At 41.2% G+C, this 18513-nt stretch overlaps 1 protein-coding gene across 3 annotated transcripts; it reads right to left on the bottom strand.

Annotated features, from left to right (window-relative positions):
• Window positions 1-1318: 1318 nt before the first annotated feature.
• LOC109637332 (exosomal polycystin-1-interacting protein) lies at window positions 1319-18457 on the bottom strand. 3 transcript variants are annotated; one of them, XM_069532293.1, is made up of 3 exons: window positions 18331-18457; window positions 8250-8314; window positions 1319-2537 (listed from the first exon to the last, which is right to left on the bottom strand). In XM_069532293.1, the coding sequence occupies exon 3, from the start codon at window positions 2470-2472 to the stop codon at window positions 1726-1728; it is 747 nt and encodes a 248-aa protein (XP_069388394.1). In that variant the 5' UTR covers window positions 2473-2537; window positions 8250-8314; window positions 18331-18457; the 3' UTR covers window positions 1319-1725. The 3 variants fall into 3 exon arrangements, with proteins under 3 accessions (XP_069388394.1, XP_069388393.1, XP_069388392.1); XM_069532292.1 differs by lacking the exon at window positions 18331-18457 and adding an exon at window positions 8495-8565; XM_069532291.1 differs by lacking the exon at window positions 18331-18457 and adding an exon at window positions 8407-8545.
• Window positions 18458-18513: the final 56 nt, after the last annotated feature.

The raw sequence follows: 18513 nt of genomic DNA, 5'->3' as shown, positions 1-18513 counted from the left end.
AAAAAACAGCCAAATGGTTTTACCTAATTAATTTTGTATTCATAAACTTTTTTTTTTCTACCCATATCTGACATTGAAAAACATCAATATTCAATGTATGAAAACCTGTTAAAATTCAAATTTTACATTCATTTAGCGCCACAAACCATTTGAAATTGCTGGAGCATTATCTGCAGCCAAATGCCTTAGTGAACAGGTGGTGTTTGAGGGGTTTTATTAATCTGTCCAGAGAAGCAGCATTGTGGATTTCGGCAGATAGAGAATCCAGAGGGTGGAGGCTGTGACACAGAAGGCTCTGTCTCCAAAGGTTTGCAGTTTGGTGTTGGGGATGGAGAGCAAACCAGGGTTTGAGGACTGCAGCCTTCTGAGCGGAGTGTAGGGGTGGAGGAGGTCAGTTGGATATGGCGGGGCGAGAGCATGGAGGGATTTATAAGTGAGAAGGAGGAGTTTAGTTGATGATGGCCTTGATCTGAAGCCAGTGGAGGTGATTGAGGGTCGGTGTGATGTGCTGCTAGGGCTTAGAGCAGTTGAGAACCCCTGGTGGCAGAGTTCTGCACATACTGGAGTCTCTTCAGGACATTGTCTAGTACACCGGACAAGACTCTATTGCAGTAATCTAGGCTGTAGGTGATGAAGGCAAGAATGGGGGATTCTGCCATGGAGTCAGGGAGTGAAGGCTGGAGTCTGGAGATGTTTTTAAGATGAAAGAAAATGGATTTTGTGACAGATTTTATGTGGGATTGGAAAGAGCGGTCGGAGTCAAGAATAACACCCAGGTTGCGGACCTTGGGGGATGGGAAGATGGCGCAGCTGTCATTGTTGAGGAGTAGATCTCCAACCTTCCGGAGCAGAGCCTTGGGGGCCACAATTATGAGCTTGGATGGCTGAGGGCTAAGATAGAGTTAGGTGTCATCAGCATAGTAATGGACGTTAAGGCCATGTTGATCAATGATATGATCAAGCGGTATACAATAGAGAGATACAATATAAAACTGTGCCATACCACATTTTCAAAACACATTGTGCAGTTGTATGAATATATATATAGCCTATACTAAAAGGTCAAACCAGGGAAACACATTAACTGATGGATGGACCTCACTGACTAAACATGCTTTTGGACCAGTTCAAACCTGCGGTATCAATAGTCATCTTGGGGATCCTGACAGCTTTAATTACAGGTGTGAATGCACCTAATATACACCGAGACTGTGAGGGTGGCTCAGTGAATAAACCCATAATTTTCATTCATTTGAAATGATAAATATAGTAAAAAGTGTTAATATTCAGGTGTTGGCAAAAAATAAATCAAAGTATGCAAAACACTACTTTTGGTTTATTGCGAAACTGTAGTGGGTAAGATGATGTCAGCTGATTAGGACGCATTTGAGTTGAAATTGCGGTGCATTTATAAGAGCAGAAATATCTTAGCAGGTTCTTTCAGAGATGTAAAAAACAGCATCCAAAGTGTAGCATGAAATTGTAAGTGTCCCTGAAGAAATTCCATCAGTAAGAGGAAGATTTTTTCCCCTCGAGTCAAAGTTCAAAGTCACACTTAAAAGAGAACTTCAGCACAGCAGTCAGTTATACATTTGATAATACTTTCCAAAGATATTGTATACAGAAATACACCTTTTTCTTTACAAAAAATAATCCAGATGTTTTGTTTCCAACGCCTGAGTATCACTTATGCCTACCTAACTGCACTTGAATGGAATCTTTTTGTTAGTAGACAAAAGTAATGAGAAGGCTCTGCAGAGGCTTTGAATCCTGCTCACTGAGGTCATCAGGAGTAGCAGAGGATAGCAGAGGAAGGAGAATGGCCAGTTGGGGAAAGTGCTGAGAAAAAGTGTAAGCATGTGGTCCTACAACACTGTATGCCTTCAGGTTAGATAACCCATTAAGCACTGCTACATCCAGTATGGTCACAAAGAAGAATGAGGAAAGGTCCAAGGAGAGTGCCTCTAACTCAACTGCAGAGAAAATAGTAATTTCCTGATCAGGGTATGGTGCTTCTGGTGCTGAACTGTGGATCCTAAGGGTCTGTAGACCTAGCAAAGCGAGGTACTGTCTTCCCATTGGTTTTATTCCACAAAAAGACAACTGTAAATGGCCAACCCTGCTTCTGTTCAGCAGCTCCTCCAGGACCCAGAAATCCTTCACCCAGATGGTAAGTCGTCCAGGATCTCTGAGCCCAGAAAGGGGCAAAGCAGAGCGCAAGACAGTGTGGCATATGCACAGTGAGTTGGCAAGAGCCTCATTGCACTCCTGTACAGGTGTGGAGCAGCTACAGTTCTGCAGGTTGTAGCCTGGGGCTCCACCGTCAAACAACAAGGTGGTATTGACCAGCAGAGACGATTCAGATGTGGGGGCAGAGTCTGTTGTCTGAATGATGCTGGTCATGAAGAATAGCAACCACAATAACCATAGCAACAATGGAGAGAGAGAACTTTTGTTTGGAGACATCTCCATGGAGATCAAACAGACTACGTCTTCACCATGGTGAGAGAGTGTGGATTTTACAGAGCTGGACAACCCTGTGGACAGACAGAAATCAAGTTACCATGTTGTCATGCAGCAATAGTGTCATATAGTGTCAGATAAACAATGATGTCATATACTGTCATATATGAGTGACGGTACAGTCACAATAGAGCTTATAGTAAAGAGCAAAGTTCAGCATTAGATGTTAATGCACTTCTCAACACACTGTAGAATTTGACTTAAGGCACATGACACACAGGTTTCTCACTCTTTGCCCTTTAGTTATCTGCTTTATGTCGGGATTTTTACAACATACAGAGGCCAACTTAAGACCAACAGCTAACTGACTCACTGACTCACATGCAAGCACGCACACACACACACACAAATCCTTTCTTGTTCCTCACAGGCCCCAGGCCACTGTGGATGGCAAACAGCTGCTCCTGTGCTATGCTGTGGTGAAAAAGGCAGAGACCAGCAACATTAATTGTTTAGGAATAAAAAAACACTGGTCTCTTTATGTCTGTATTCAGGAACATTGCAAAATTGGACTGAATAAGCTGTCTTGACTTACAGAGTCAACTTTTCCCCTGTTGTCCTTGTCTTTGAAAGACAGCAGGGGTAGTGTTAAAGCTTGACACAGGCCTGTAGAAAAGTCAATGTGATGAATTTGGAACCAAAGACACACAAGTTTGCAGCAGCTCAAGGGACATGACATAGGTCACTCAAGGCAGTTGAGTCCTGCATATAGTTCACATTTAATCAATCAATCAAAATGTATTTGTACAAATGTAAAAAAAACCATACAAATCACAATTTGTCTCATAGGGCTTAACATGACGTAACATCCTAATAGAAACAATTTAGAAATCTCACTGAGAGCCACAAGTGAGGCAGAAATGCAATCAATGCCAAGTCTAACACCTATGCCTCACTGGAGAACAGTTCAGAGAGATCTATGCTGTTGATGCTGCAGAGAAACTAGGTGTGCAAGGGGCACCTGAGGACCTACCACTATACGTACAAATAGAAAACATGTGTCCATTGAACCTGTCAGAATGGCACATGCAGGACGGCCTGCTGCACTTTACATGCCACTGGACACTGACAAGACAGACAGATAGATAGGTAGATAGGTAGGCAGGTAGGCAGGTAGGTAGGTAGGTAGATAGATAGATAGATAGATAGATAGATACAGTAGATAGATAGATAGATAGATAGATAGTTCCTGCAAATCGGATGTTAAGGGGTTAAACTGTGTTTTGGCATTAAAGCTCAATTTCTGGTTTCTCGTCTATTCTGCTAAAAATAAATGTGACTTCACTGTGGTTGGTTTACAGTAGCAGCTGCCCTTCCATACACAACATGTCCTTTCCATCCTCCACTGTCTTACCTCACTGCTAATAAAGGTCATTGTCCATCCAGCTGTTCCAAGCATCTGGCTGTGTATTTATTTTAATTGTATTCACTCATTTAGCATTATTATTATTGTTTATTAAATAAAGACCATTGCAATGTAATTTGGAGTCATGCTGTGCATGCAGCTATGTGAAAATAGAGACAGTAAGTTAGAGAAGTAATAAAGAAAGAGTTATATGGAGTGAAAGTGTTTTTATGTGTGAGAAAGAGTGTGAGGTGGCAGCTACTCCACAGAACTTAGCTTGTTAAAGGCGTGGAGAGGCTCAATACATTCCTCTGACATCATGTTCCACCACAGGCACCCAACCCTAATCTGTCCTTCCTCTCTCTTCTTCTCTTTTTCAGTTACAATTTCTCTGTTCCTCCATATCACACATCTCTTTTCACTGTCTCCCACTCCCCTCTCTCTCAGCAGCTGTAGCTCCACACACAACTATAGAGACAAAATCAAAGGAGTTGTACTCCAAAACGCCAAATGTGCATTGAAAAGTTTTTCTTCTCTTATTAAGTGTTCTGAGATACAGATTTGAACTTATAACACTAGTTAGAATACTAAGATTGACAAATGTGCAAAACATTTTATGTTCATGTATGAATAGCTCGCAGTAACAGCACATGCTTATAAAAAATTAAGCTGGTAAGTCAGTTGGCTATACACACTATGTGCATTTGACCCTTCGCGAATGCTGTGGTGTCTTCCTACTTCCTTCCATGTTAACTGTCTATAATACAACAAATCACATAGAATCCTGCACAAGGAAAGGAAATAATCAAATTTGGTGTAAGTACTGAACTCAGAGCATAATATTTTTTTTATTCTGTTTTCCTTATTGTCAATATGTCACTCGAAAATTGTTAGCCTCAGTACTTCACCGTCCACCTGGCTGTGGTATCTACCTTCTCACTGAAGGGGTAAGTCATTTTGAGACCATTTAATTGTGTTTGTGGTATTTCTTAGCTAGGACGATCACACCACTCTCATGTACGTTGAAGTATAGAGCTAGAACTAATAAATGCGCAGTTTGTACATACAGCTGGCAGGGGGGAAACAACTGACATGACTGACTCCAGAGCTCAAACATACAGCTACCAGCTAAACTCTTTTCAAAACTCTTTGAATTGGCATTCTTCACAATATAAACATCAGTTTGTCAAAATGTTCCAGTGTTCAATGATAATAGCAGATGGCAAACAATTGTTAAACATAAGTAACCTTTATTAATAAAATACTTAAAGGTTCAGTGTGTAGAATTTAGTGATATCTAGAGATCTAGAGAGAAGTTGCATGTTACAGCTGGATACTCCTCACCTCACCCTCACCTTTCCAACATGAAAGAGAACCTGTGGTGAACTTCAGTTGTCATGAAAACTCAAAAGGTTTTAGTTTGTCCAGTTTGGACAACAGTAAAAAGCATAGCAGCCTCCACAGAGAGGACCCCATCCATGTAAATATAAAGTATTTAAATATAATAAAGGGCCTAGTCTATGTTAAAGAAAACAACAATTACTACAATTTAGATGAAACACAGTGAAAACATCACTAGGATTATTTCATATTCAATTTCTGCAAAAAATCAATTTCACCTAAATCTTACACACTGAACCTTTAATTTAACATTAAATATTATAACTTGCATGGCACGGTGCAGCAGTGGTTAGTACTGTTACCTCACAGCAAGAAGGTTCTTTGTTCAAATCCTGGTTAAATGGAGACTCTCTATTGACTTGTGTGTTTAGGACAGAAACACTGCACAGTACATAGCTGAGTCAATTGGACATGCACTTCAATGCTGCTCTCAGCAGACACCCGGAAAGGCAGGCAGGTGATCAGTAAGTTCAGTTCAATAACAGGGATCACAGGGGGTTCAGGCTGGAACAGAGGACGAGTCGACACAGGAAACAGGTGGGAACACAGCTCAGTGCAAGAATCCACTGGAGGGCTCTTCCAAGGCAAGGGAGCAGACAGTGTAGGTTACTCCTCCAATGAACCAAGGAGATGGAGGAGAATTGGCCACAGGTGCCAAGGGACTCTCTTGGACTGGTTTCGCTTGGGACACATGGAACATGGGATGGACATAGATGGACCAGGGAAGCTTAAGTCTCACCACTGCCGGGTTGAATACCTTCTGGATCTCGAAGGGGCCGATGAACCCGGATGCCAGTTTCCTGAGGTCGACCTGAAAAGGCAGGTCCCTGGTGGAGAGCCACACCGTCGATCCAGCCCGGAAGGTGGGAGCTTTGGAGTGGCGATGGTTAAGTAGCCGTCAGCAGAGTAAAGCAGGGAAGCTTGTGTTTGGGCCCAGGCCTAGCGACAACAGCGGATGAAGGCCTGGACAGACATTTCTCCTTCTCTAGCACCAGGAAGAGTCGAAGCTAGAACCCATAGGCACACTTGAACAGGGAGAGTCCTGATGCTTAGACTAGGGAGAGGGGTTCTGGGATACTATGTACTGCTTGGCCATTTCTAACTCCTGATTTCCATATTCTGTCTGGCCGTTGGATTGTGGGTGGAAACCAGAAGATACATGTATAGGCTCACAGTGCCCCATCAGCAAGCAGAACTCCCTCAGAACATCGATGTGAACTGTGGTCGTTGTTGAGACAACATGTTATGAGGCAAGAATGCACTTTACTTGAGTGTTGTTGATTACCTTTTGAAAGCAATGATAATTTTGGGATGGGATTTATGCAAAAGTCATGTAATTTAATACGTAAGTCTAAACCATGTCAAAATTCTTGTTGAATGTTCATCCTTTGCTGTTTGGCCTTAATGGTCTGTTCATTCTTTTTCCATAGTATGTTTTGTTTGTAGGGCTGTATTTTCTAAATGGGGAAATTGGTTTGGTTGTAATGTGTACTTACTTGCAAAACTGTCTTTAAAACCAACATTTAAAAAAATCGCAATAAGATTGTGGAACATAGTCCTCGCTGGAAACAATCTTGATATGACATTTTTGCCATATCGTGGCCCACCCCTAGGTTGCAATATGAGTTCTGCCATCTCTTTGGCCAATGGGAGCTTGGTTAAGGCCACAGAGTGGGCCATCTTGCTGAACGTGTATACTAACATCAGGATGTTAGAGTGTCCATTGGACAGTGGCAGACCGGGATAAGTTTTATCAAGCATACTCCACAAGTGGAAGGGATCTCAAGAAAACATACAGGTGTGGTCATGTTTTCATGTTATCATGTCTACATCTACAGATAACACAGGGTTGCCTGGCTTGGGTAGTCCGAGGCTTATCTGCAGACTGCTTTGGTAGATTTAATCGGGTAGGAAATATATTATTTGTAAAAATATTGTATATACAATTAAAGAATAATTTCTTGGTAAAAAAAATCACATTGTCACAATTAACACCTGCTGATTTATAAGTGGAGGTTTATCATGTAAATTATGAGAGCCTTCAGTCTTATATCTAAGTGATATACCATCTAGTTCTAGATCTGTGATGCACCTCTCAAATACAAATCATACAAAATATTATCACTTGTTTAAGGAATTCAGTGGAAAGATGTAAATAATCATGCTTTATATCAGTAAAACTGCAGAAAAAAAAATTTATTCAAAGAAGTACTGTTATGAGCATAATAAAGTGCCTGGTGGTATTAGTCTGCCATTACATTTGTAAGAAGTGAAAAAAGTATTCAAAAGAATAGCATATGTGTTGAACAGGTTTAAGAGTTGTATTATAGCATCTACTGTACAAACACTGGATATATCTATAACTATCTCTTAGACTTCCCAAAATTAATCAATCAAATTGTATTTGAGTAGGCCAGACTCACAAAATGTCCAAAATGTCCAAATTGTCTCATAGGGCTTAAGGTCTGCCCTTAAACCTTAAGATCTAGAAATAAATGTCCACCTGAAACAGTTTAGTCTGCTCCCTGGGGACCAGCTCTGTTTTGATGTAACTTTTTACTCACAATAAAACCTAAATTACAGTGAAATCAAAACTCATTTCTGGCTACTGGCTGTGTGTTGGAGGGTGGTGGAAAGAAAAACAACTAAAATATTTTTTTTTTAGCAAATGTAGATATATGCAAATAAATGAGTTTCCAGTGAGTGGATTACAAACACATACATTTTCAGGTAATTGAAACAGAATGTGTGTAGGCCAATTACTACTCAGCTGTATAAAATGTGAAGTAACTGCTATTGAAAACACGTCACTTTATGGACACCAGTTACAGACTGACCATCAAAGAACAACAATATATATATATATATATACAAGAAGAAAATGTTAGATGGTTATAACATACAGCACGGGTTATGTATTGTATGGCTTGTATGGCATCACTTGTGTGTGTTTGAGTGTAGTATGATGTAGATTACTTACGTGGACTGTGTCTGGCTCCGGGCTGGTCTATCCAGCTTCCTCATTCAGCAGCAGCCTCTGTTTGTCTGAGAGAGAAAAAGGGAGGGAGGGAGATATTGTCAGAATTTTGTGGGAGAAAGAGGGAAAGAGAGAGAAGGAAGAGAAAAAGAGGTTTTACTTTTCAGGTCACTGGACAGAGTGACATTTCTCTTTTTCCCTTCTTTCTCTTCTGGTGTGACAGCAAAGCAGATTCAAACATTCAGTACTTTTTTTATGCTTTCTTCTCATCGTTTTTCCAATTCCCTCACTCCTTGGCCTCACTTTCCTCCTGTTTTGGGACCCGCCTCTCATTAACAATGCCCCCTCCCCTCCTCAACACACACACACACACACACACACGCACGCACTTTGCTGTGTATGCTTCCATCTTGTGGCTAAAACAATTACTACACCAGGCAACATAAGCCAACAAACCAGAGGCTCCAGTTTCTAGGACCCTATGATTTTTTATAATATAGAAAACAATGAGAGAGTGAGTAGTGAATGTGAATTAAGTTTTCTGTTGACCACATAAACACTAATGGTGCACAGTAAAGGTAAAGTTAGCTAGTCAAAGTTTGAGTTGACCTTTTTTGTTTGAAAGTAAGATTCCATATGTTGTGCCAAACCAGAATTAAAGATTGTTGAAACAATGGAAACATGACGCAAGATGGTTTGGGCAAGTTTTATTTTGCTTCTGTCAATTTTGTGATAGGTGTGATAATGTTTGATGGTGAATTTGGTGGATTTAGTAAGCGTGACATAGTGGGTCCTTCTTGTTAAAAAGGAAGGGAAAATGGAGCGTACTCTTTGGCAAAAAGGCCAATTTCTGGAGGATCTGTAATAACACAATCAAAAATGTTGTTAGAGAACACATTCTCTTCATATTGGATCAAACATTCAAAGTAAAAGCACAAAATTGGTTTTGTTGCTGCAATGCTATATATCAAACCCAATTATTGGGCTTTTATTTTGAAAAGCTGTGAAGTTGGCTCTGAAAATTGTGTTAATTGACAGACCTCTGAAATAGTTGACATACTAATGACAAAATACTGCCAGTTGAGTCAATCATTCAAACGTATATATAAGTCAGACAAGAACAGAAATGAAGCACAAGGATGAACACAAGGTCTTCTAACTTCACTCTGAAACAAAACTTCCACAAATAACATTGGTCAACAATAATCCAAAATGATAATGAGAGATTTTCCTGGTCTCTTTGATCTTTTAAAAGCCACTGGCAAGATCATTTTCATTCCAAGCACAATTCCAGTGCTGGGTCGTGCATCACAGCATTTAAAAACATTGAATCTGTTCTGGCAGTGCCCTCTTTGCTTCAAAAGAGACAGTCTTAGCCCGAAATCAATTGGGCTCTTGCATGCTTTTGGCAAACTTATTGGATGTAACTCTGTCCTGCCCACTTGCATGACTTTTTACAATCTCCAACACATGTGCCCCTGGCATTAGGGTTGGGTTAGGGTTCTGAGGGTGATTGACTGTGTTCTCTACATTCAAAGATAGGGTTGGTTTATTTGTTGAAATCCTCTTCATGTGCTGATAGCCATCAAGTCATCTAAAAATAGAAGAAAATAGCTGGTGTCTGTGGCGTTCACAGGACTGTATACAAATCGTTTAATTTGGACCACATGAAATGATTGTCAGAAACGGAACTGCCTGTGCACACCCCACTCATGCTCTCACTGCACATGACTGTTGTCTTCAGCCAGGAGGACATACACCACTGAAGTTGAGATGATTATCAGACGTTAGTGAGCGAGTTAGAGAAATAGTCGGCTTTTAGCTATTGTCAGGCCGAGTGCGTTCATATGGGTGCAGCTTTGATGAGAGGGCTGATTGGATGGGCTAAGTGTATAATTTGCATTTGTTCAATAGCTTTTCCAGGATTAACCCTAGTTTTAAGAGTGAATCAGACAGTTAAGCTGAGGAACTGCAATGCCTGTTGAACACAGTTACCAGGGAGTAGACTTTCAATATTTTATCCAAATTGTGAGACACAATGTGATTTACGCCAAAATGTGAGTAATAACCAGGGTGAGTGAAATCTTTACAGCAATGGCAGACAGCCACAGTGCCAGTAATGAGCATCAAGTTCAAAGCTTGCAAGTGAGGTAGGTAAAGGTTGAGAAAGTCTATGTATAGTGTTCTGAATCATAATTTATAGGGAGTGTGCCTCTTGTTTCAGTATAATCATGGCAGCTTATTGTCTTCTTCTGGTTATACAAGTTCCCAGTTGAATTGTGTAGTAAGACTGACCTAATTAAACAAAGGACCAATAACTACAGTGCAAGAAGAAAAACAAATAGACAGAAGAAAACAAATATTTCTAAATCTAAATATTTCTAAATCAATTCCAAAGGGATCAAATGAATGAATATCAAAGGGATCTCTCCAACATAATAATGAGGGAGAGGCCAAGCAGCTCATATTTGACCCTGCTTGTGTTGCAGGTTAATACAGGTATGACATGTTACACTCTCTTCCGGGATGCATATAAGGCAATCCCTCGCCCCTCATTTGGCAAATCAGATCACGTCTCAGTTCTGCTGCTGCCTTCCTATAGGCAGAAACTCAAAGGTGACAGACCGGTGACTCGAACCATTCAGCGGTGGTCCAACCAATCAGACTCGGCTCTACGGGCTCCAGGACAACAACATCAACACGGACACGGTGATCTGCTACATCAGCAAATGTATCGATGACAACGTACCGACGATTACTGTGCGAACATTCCCAAATCAGAAGCCCTGGATTATTGTTGACATCCATGCCAAACTTAAAGCATGGACTGATGCCTACAACTCAGGTGATCTGGAGGAGTACAGGAAGTCCAGGTATGCGCTCTGGAGTGCTATCAGCAGTGCTAAGAGACAGTACAGGGACAAAGTGGAGTCTCACTACCAGGGCTCCAACACAAGGAACATGTGGGCTGGACTAAAAGCTATCACAGTGCTGAGGTTATGTCTGCATCTCTCGATGCATCTCACAAGAGCAAATCCCCGGCTGTGGAGGTACAAGAGGCCCAGGAGGACCACTGCCTATATCCACGGCAGACGTGTGGCGATCACTCATGTGGATCAACACATGCAAGGCACCTGGACTTGATGGCATCCCTGGCCAAGCTCTCAAGGTGTGTTCAGATCAGCTGGCAGATGTGTTCACAGACATCTTCAACCAGTCATTGCTCCAGTCTGTAGTCCCCACATGTTTCAAGGAAACAATCATTGTCCCTTTTCCCAAAAAAACGAAACCCTCTGCCTGAACCACTACCGCACCGTAGCACTTACCTCCACCATCATGAAGTGCTTTGAGAGGTTAGTCAAATCCTTCACCTCTTCCCTCTCTGACCCACTGCAGTTTGCCTATAGGCCAAATTCAAAGCTTTATTGTCATATGCACAGTAAAGAAACACGTTTCCCTGTACAATGAAATTCTTACATTGCTGCCCACACAGGATGCAGGAATATATATAAATAAATCTAAGAGAATATAACAAAGCAAATGCAGTAAAAAATAATAGAAATATAAACTATAGGAAGATACATTTTCTTGTGTAATGAAAAGTTATGTAGAGCATTCCGCAGTAAACGGTATAGTGCAATTGAGCTGATGGATTCAAGGTACCAGGTATTGTAGTGCAATGGAATAAAGTGTCTGCAATATAATAAAGTGTCCAATAGAAGATAAAGTGACCAGTGAGGGGGGGCTCAGTCTTTAAGGGTGGGTTCAGCTGTTGAACAGTCTAATGGCTGTGGGAAAGAAGGAGTTCTTGAACCTGTTAGTTTTGCATCTCACACTCCTGAACCTGCGGCCTGAGGGTAGGAGTGTGAAAAGTCCATGTTGGGGGTGAGTGGGGTCTTTGATGATGGAGACAGCTCTCCTGTGGACTCTGCGGTGGTAGATGCACTGCAGAGAGGGTTGTGGTGTCCTGGTGATCTTAGACGCAGTCTTTACCACTCTCTGCAGGCGTTTGTAGTCCCGTACAGTAGAGCTGCTGTACCACACAGTGATGCAGTTGGTCAGGACAGACTCAATTGTGCAGCTGTAGAAATTGCTGAGGATCCTGGGGGCCATCCCAAATTTCCTCAGCCTCCTAAGGAAATACAGCTGCTGCTGAGCCTTCTCCACCACCTGTGTAGTGTTCAATGTCCAAGTGAGGTAGTCACTGATGTGTACCCCCAGGTACTTGAAATAGGTCAACTGCAGATACCATCTCCCTCACCCTTCATACTGCCCTCTTCCACCTGGACCAGAGGGACACATACTGTATGTGAGAATGCTGTTCATTGACTAGAGTTCAGCATTTAATCACCATCGTGCCCCTGAAGCTCGTCACCAAGCTCAGAGACCTTGGGCTCAACACTGCCCTTTGTGATTGGATTGAACTTTCTGACTGGAGGACCCCAGGCAGTGCGGATTGGCAGCACCACATCCTCCACCCTGACTCTCAGCACCAGTGCCCCCCAGTACTGCGTGCTCAGACCCCTCCTGTACTCCTTGTTCACCCATGACTGTGTGGACACCCACAGCTCCAACACCATCATTAAATTTGCTGATGACACAACCATCATAGGCCTGATCACCAGCGACAATGAGATGGCCTACAGAGAGGAGGTCAGAGCCCCCCCCCCCCCCCCCCCCCCCCATCATCAACGGGACTTTGGTGGAGAGTGTCAGCAGCTTCAGGTTCCTAGGGGTTCACATCACTGATGACCTGACCTGGACTCACCACACAGACTCCATCACAAAGACAGCCAGACCGTGGCTCTCCTTCCTCCGCAGGCTGCAGAGGCTCAACATGGACCCCAGGATTCTCTGCACCATTGAGAGTATCCTGACTGGCTGCATCACCGCCTGGTATGGCAGCTGCACTGCCCTGAATCGTAAGGCTCTACAGAGGGTGGTGAAGTCTGCTCAGCGCATTACCAGCACGGAGCCGCCATCCACGGAGGACCTCTACACCCAGCGATGTAGGAAGAAGACAAACCGGTTCATTAGAGACCCCTACCACCCAAACCCAAACTCAAGCATTTCATTGCCAGCAACTGCTAAATGTAATTGTTGTGCATATGACAATAAACCCTTGAATCTTGAATGATGATGGTTCCAAAAACACCTATAATTTCACACTGTTGGAACCCACTCAATATTATAAGTGTGAAAAAGCTGTTCTAATCAGAATCAGAATCAGAATCAGAATTCTTTTATTTGCCAGGTATGTTTGCACATACAGGAAATTGCCTTGGTGTCATTGGTGCACTACTTATGTACATAAAACAACAATATAAAAAACAACAATATATAAGAAATTGAATAAAATAAAATAAAATAAAATAAAATAAAATAAAATAAAATAAAATAAAATAAAATAAAATAAAATAAAATAAATAAATCCTCCATGAGCTATTATACCTTTTATCACATTAAGATGATACAAAAATAAATGCACTTTTACGACTTATAGCAACTGGCATAATGAATTGTGTATGTAACTGTCAGGCAGGTATCTATTCTACAATGTATACTGTAATGATTTTGTAATGGTTTTCTGTTGTGTGGACATTTCTGATCATAGACTCTGCCTGTGTTTTAGAGTTTGGATTTGTGTGTATGATGCTTCAGGTCTGTGTTTTCTGTTTCCTGTTTTATTTTGAAGTTTCACTCCTTTTGTGTCCCGAGAGTAATTTCCTGCCTTCGTTCTGTTTCCCACTCTTGTGGTTTTCTGCTCTTGTTCCTGTTTGACCTGTGTCCAATTATCCCTGCCTCACTAGTATATATAGTCTCTGGCTCACCTAATCATTCACAAACCTCTACTCTACAGGCTCTGATTGCAGCCAAGAAAAAACTGTTTTGTTTAAAAAAAATAAAAAGTAATTTATATATCAAGCTGAAGTACCTGCTTCTGGGTCCTCAACTTAAATCCCTGACATATACGACCTTTGTAGAAAACTTCATCCAAGTTGTCCAGGCTGAACTCATTCATGTAATGCCAGCAAAACAAGAGAGAGCTTCGGCTACATCAGCCCTGCCGCAAGAACCTGTGTTCATGTAAAATTACAAGTTTGATCGATTACGAGTTCCATCTTAGTTTTGCAAACTCTGCAGATGAAAGACATGCTGCACAGAAGTGGCAAATGTGTATCTGTCTCTGGGAAACAGAAGGCATCATTTAACCCAACATGCAGTGTTGAAGACAAGGCTGGTTGTGCTGCGGTGTCAGCCTCCAATGCAAAGATCATTGTGGAGGACACAGGACCATGTCAGCACAACCACAAAAAGAGAGTGGTTTCGTTCTTTTTGTTTGTTAATGTAAAATCTAAGAACTCTTTTTTCAAAACTCAAAACTGCTATTCTCTAGTTTTAGTTTGGCATCCACTTGTTTTTTTCCATTTGATTGATTATACACTAATGACTTGAACATGATCAAAGAGTCAGCCCTTCAAGTTGTCTGAAAGCTTATCTTTAAAAAGACCTCCGGTTCCACCGTTAAGTGAAGCTCTGGGCCTCAATCTGCATGACTGTATAATTGCAGTGCTGATGTCCACCACCATGTGAATGGGCCTCTGTATGAACTCTAGTCCTAACTATGGCCATTGTCTCCTTTGATTGACAGCTCGGTCACTGATAAAGCAGTGAGGACGAAGGTATATATTACTTTACCGCAGAGTTTTTTTTAGAGAGAAGAGAGCCTAACAAACTGGCTGTAGTGGAAATGATTTGTCTTCTTCTTCTCTTTAGTTAAACAACAAGGCTGCATCACAGCTAACATCTGGTAAGAAGTGAAGCATCTGGCTGATAACATCTGTATTTTATAATCAAAATTAAAACAATTGGTGTTATCTTTGTATTGGCCTATTTCTTTTAGTCAGGACCACTTCATTCCAATTAATTTGCTACATTTGTACATTTGGTGTTATGGCTCTGCTTATGGACCCCTCTATATTACCATGTGCATACATGGAAAGCCAAAAGTTGGTGGAGGCACACCTCCCTTCCCTTCCATGAGTCTTCATGAACAGTGAGGCAGTCATTTTACTGACTTCATGTAGATGTACTCTCAATGTCATGGTGAGTATCTAATTCCCACAACACAATGGGTCTGCATTCAACATTATTTATGATAGATAGGCCAGGGCGTTGAACTGCATGTCCATCACTGTGTGTGCAAATCGTCAGGAGAGGCTAAAGGATTCATTAAAAGGTTTCTTGATTAATGAAAACATTCTTGGCAAATGCTTCCGCTGTCATCCGTCTTGCGCTGGTCCAAGAATTTCACCTCTAGCAGCACAATATGAACGTGAGTAAAGTTTGCCTTTCATCATCCTCTCAGAAGGTTGTTTGTAGCTGGAGTCTGTCCACTGATTAAATTTGAATGAAAAAGTATCTTCTTTGACAATCACAATGTTTAGACTAAATGTTTTTTTGAGATCCTGAGGTCCACAACTTGTCAGGAGAAATTCACAGAAATAAAAAAGCTGTATCTTGCAAAGTTTATGAAAGTGAAAAAAATCTGTTCCAAATGTTAATGGGTGTTCAGAAGAGGCACAACCCTTTGCAACATATACAAATTATAGACTTAAGTAATAAAATGCTGTAACATTTGATCGTGCACCTTATGACGACTGCTGTGGCTGAGGGGGTAGAGTGGTCATCCTCCAACCAGAAGGTCAGAAGCTCAATCCCCAGTCTTCCCATCTGCATGCCAAAGTGTCCTTGGGCAAGATACTGAACCCCAAAACTGCCCAATAGAACATCAAAAAAAGTGCTAGCTATAGAAGCACTGTATGAATGTGTGGGTGAATGGAAAACTGTAGTGTAAAGCGCTTTGAGTGGTCTTCAAGACTAGAAAAGCGCTATATAAATACAACCATTTTACATGCTACGGATTTTAAACCTCCACAGTAAAATCAGAGTTCATTGGCCCACCCTTCCAACAAGTTAAATAAAATGGGTTTGGTAGTTTTCACTTAATCCTACAAACAGGCAGACAAACAAATAAACAAAGTGCAATGAAAGCATAAACTCCATGGCAGAGGTAATCAGGTGTGTATTAACTGAGGGATGATCCACTATGTCCCTGTTTTTCAAAAGCAACCTTTATCCACAATGATTATATACATGTTATGTAGTCATTGCTTTAAGCCAGGAATGTTGATGCTGCAAGCTCAGCATGAAACAGGAGCAAGCTAGCTGGTGATTTGGCAGCTAAGTAAATGAAGGTAGTGAAACCAGCCTTTTTTAGCTGACATATATTATGTCTTTCTGTCTCCCCCTGGTGATCACATTCAGCACAACATTTGTTTGCTCAGCCTCTTGAGCTAATACAAGAATTTGCAACTCTAATAGCACTGGCAATGAATATTTCTCAAAGTTATGTCTCACTGTCACAAGTAAATAAAAGCTGCAACAATGCATTCACGTTTTCCTTCCAGGGAAGGGCTGTCCCACCCACGACCTTATTATCACCATCGACAACTCGTATGTCGCTCCCACCCAGACAGCAAGTAACCTGGGTGTGAAACTCGACAGTCAACCCTCCTTTACCACCAACATTACTGCAACAACACCTTGGTTAAGAAGATGATGTCTAATAGCCATCATCAACTCTGGTGTTTATATTTAAGAAAAAATAAAATAAAACTAAGTTTAGTTGCACTTATATATTGCACTGAAATGTAACACTTGTAGTTTGGCTTTTTGGAAGATTAATTGTACTTTTTTGATTATTGCTCTTCTAGGTTTGCACCCTCATGGTTGATGCAATAATTGCACTAATTTTAAGTCGCTTTGGATAGAAGTGTCAGCTAAATGAAATGAAATGTAATTTAACAATCAGTTATTTGAATACAATATAAGTAAGTCAAAACTAACTGCATATATTTTGTAATAATTGGAGATGGCTGGAAGTGAGTCTTAGCTTCATCTAGAATCCACCCATAATTGAAATCTGCACAAGGATTTAATGAAAAGAGAACTCTGTGCTATTTATCACCAACCATCACACAAATGTAAACCCAGCCTCTCAGGCTCTGCCATCAGAGGATTTATTTATGTGCCAAGGGAAAATCAGTCTGCCTCAGGAGCAGGTCATCCAGTTCTACACAGCGGTCTTATTTGTCCAGCAAGGAGGACAACAACAGGCTGTAACCAACAACTAGGTCTGCAGAGAAGGTCATCACACTGCGCCCTGAGCTTGAACTACCAGACAAAAGAAGAGTTCCATCATGGGATGTGCAAGATAATTATTGTGCCATAACCCTGCAAAACCAATCATTTTAGTGTAGCTACACATCGTACATTTTGCTGACATGTCATCTCATTTAATTAGCCCAGTGCTAGTAAACCTCAGGGTATAACAATTATTACTATTATTGAAGTTCATTGTTACAACTCCAGAAAAAGTATTTAGTTGTAATGTCGGATGCTACAAATCACGTTTTAAAAATAAAAAAAGATATAGTGAAGCTTCATGCAGTGATGTAAATCATCACTGTTTCTCTACATTTTAGTCAAGGTTAATATTTTTGGTTTATCCTGTGACAGTAATTTTCTCCTGCTGTGTGTGAAACAAATTCAAAGTACTTTCTTCATTTTTTAATTCCCAATTCTCCTTCACAATAATTCACTTCATGTACACAATCAGGTAGACACACTCAGTATGCAATTATTCAGATATGTATGAAGGAATAATGGCATGAAAACACACACCAAGTTGGGGCTTTTGCAATCACATCTCTAGGAGATGGTTCATTTCTCCCACTCGTTTGCTGCTCAGCGTCCTTGTGAAAAGCCCTGGTGATATAAAAACTTGCGAACATCAGAACTGTGGTTCTCTCTTTTTTACCAAGGGGTTTCCTGCAAAGCTGCAGATAAACCAACCTCGGGCAGTAACTTGTCTGTCAGTCAGGAAGATGGCAGAGAGCGGGTGGATGGTGGTAGGTCATTAATCCATCCAAGGGAACAAGTTTATTGCCCTTTAGTCTTTCCTATGAACAATGCTTTGATTCATTTCAGTTTAGCCCAAATAAGCTGTTTGCATACGCACCCATGGCAACCCCCACAGAGGACCCTGCTTGTAGCACGTGCTGGTTGTGGTATCATGTAAGTCCTCTTCATCCCAATCCTTCAGTGTTGGTTGTGATGAACGAGCTGAGAAGAAGTGATGGGGAGGTGAAGGATGACACTTGGTTGTTTTCCTCCTTCATCGGAACGGGGGTATGGCCGCCGG

Source organism: Paralichthys olivaceus, chromosome 10 (assembly GCF_024713975.1).
Source record: "Paralichthys olivaceus isolate ysfri-2021 chromosome 10, ASM2471397v2, whole genome shotgun sequence".
Classification (NCBI taxonomy): Eukaryota; Metazoa; Chordata; class Actinopteri; order Pleuronectiformes; family Paralichthyidae; genus Paralichthys; species Paralichthys olivaceus.
The sequence above is the reverse complement of the archived record's forward strand: the minus strand, read 5'-3'. Positions and strand labels throughout refer to the sequence as shown.

What these genes read in the sequence shown, in the direction of transcription:
- LOC109637332 (XM_069532293.1), bottom strand. Translation starts at nt 2,472, where the DNA reads ATGGAGATGTCTCCAAACAAAAGTTCTCTCTCTCCATTGTTGCTATGG.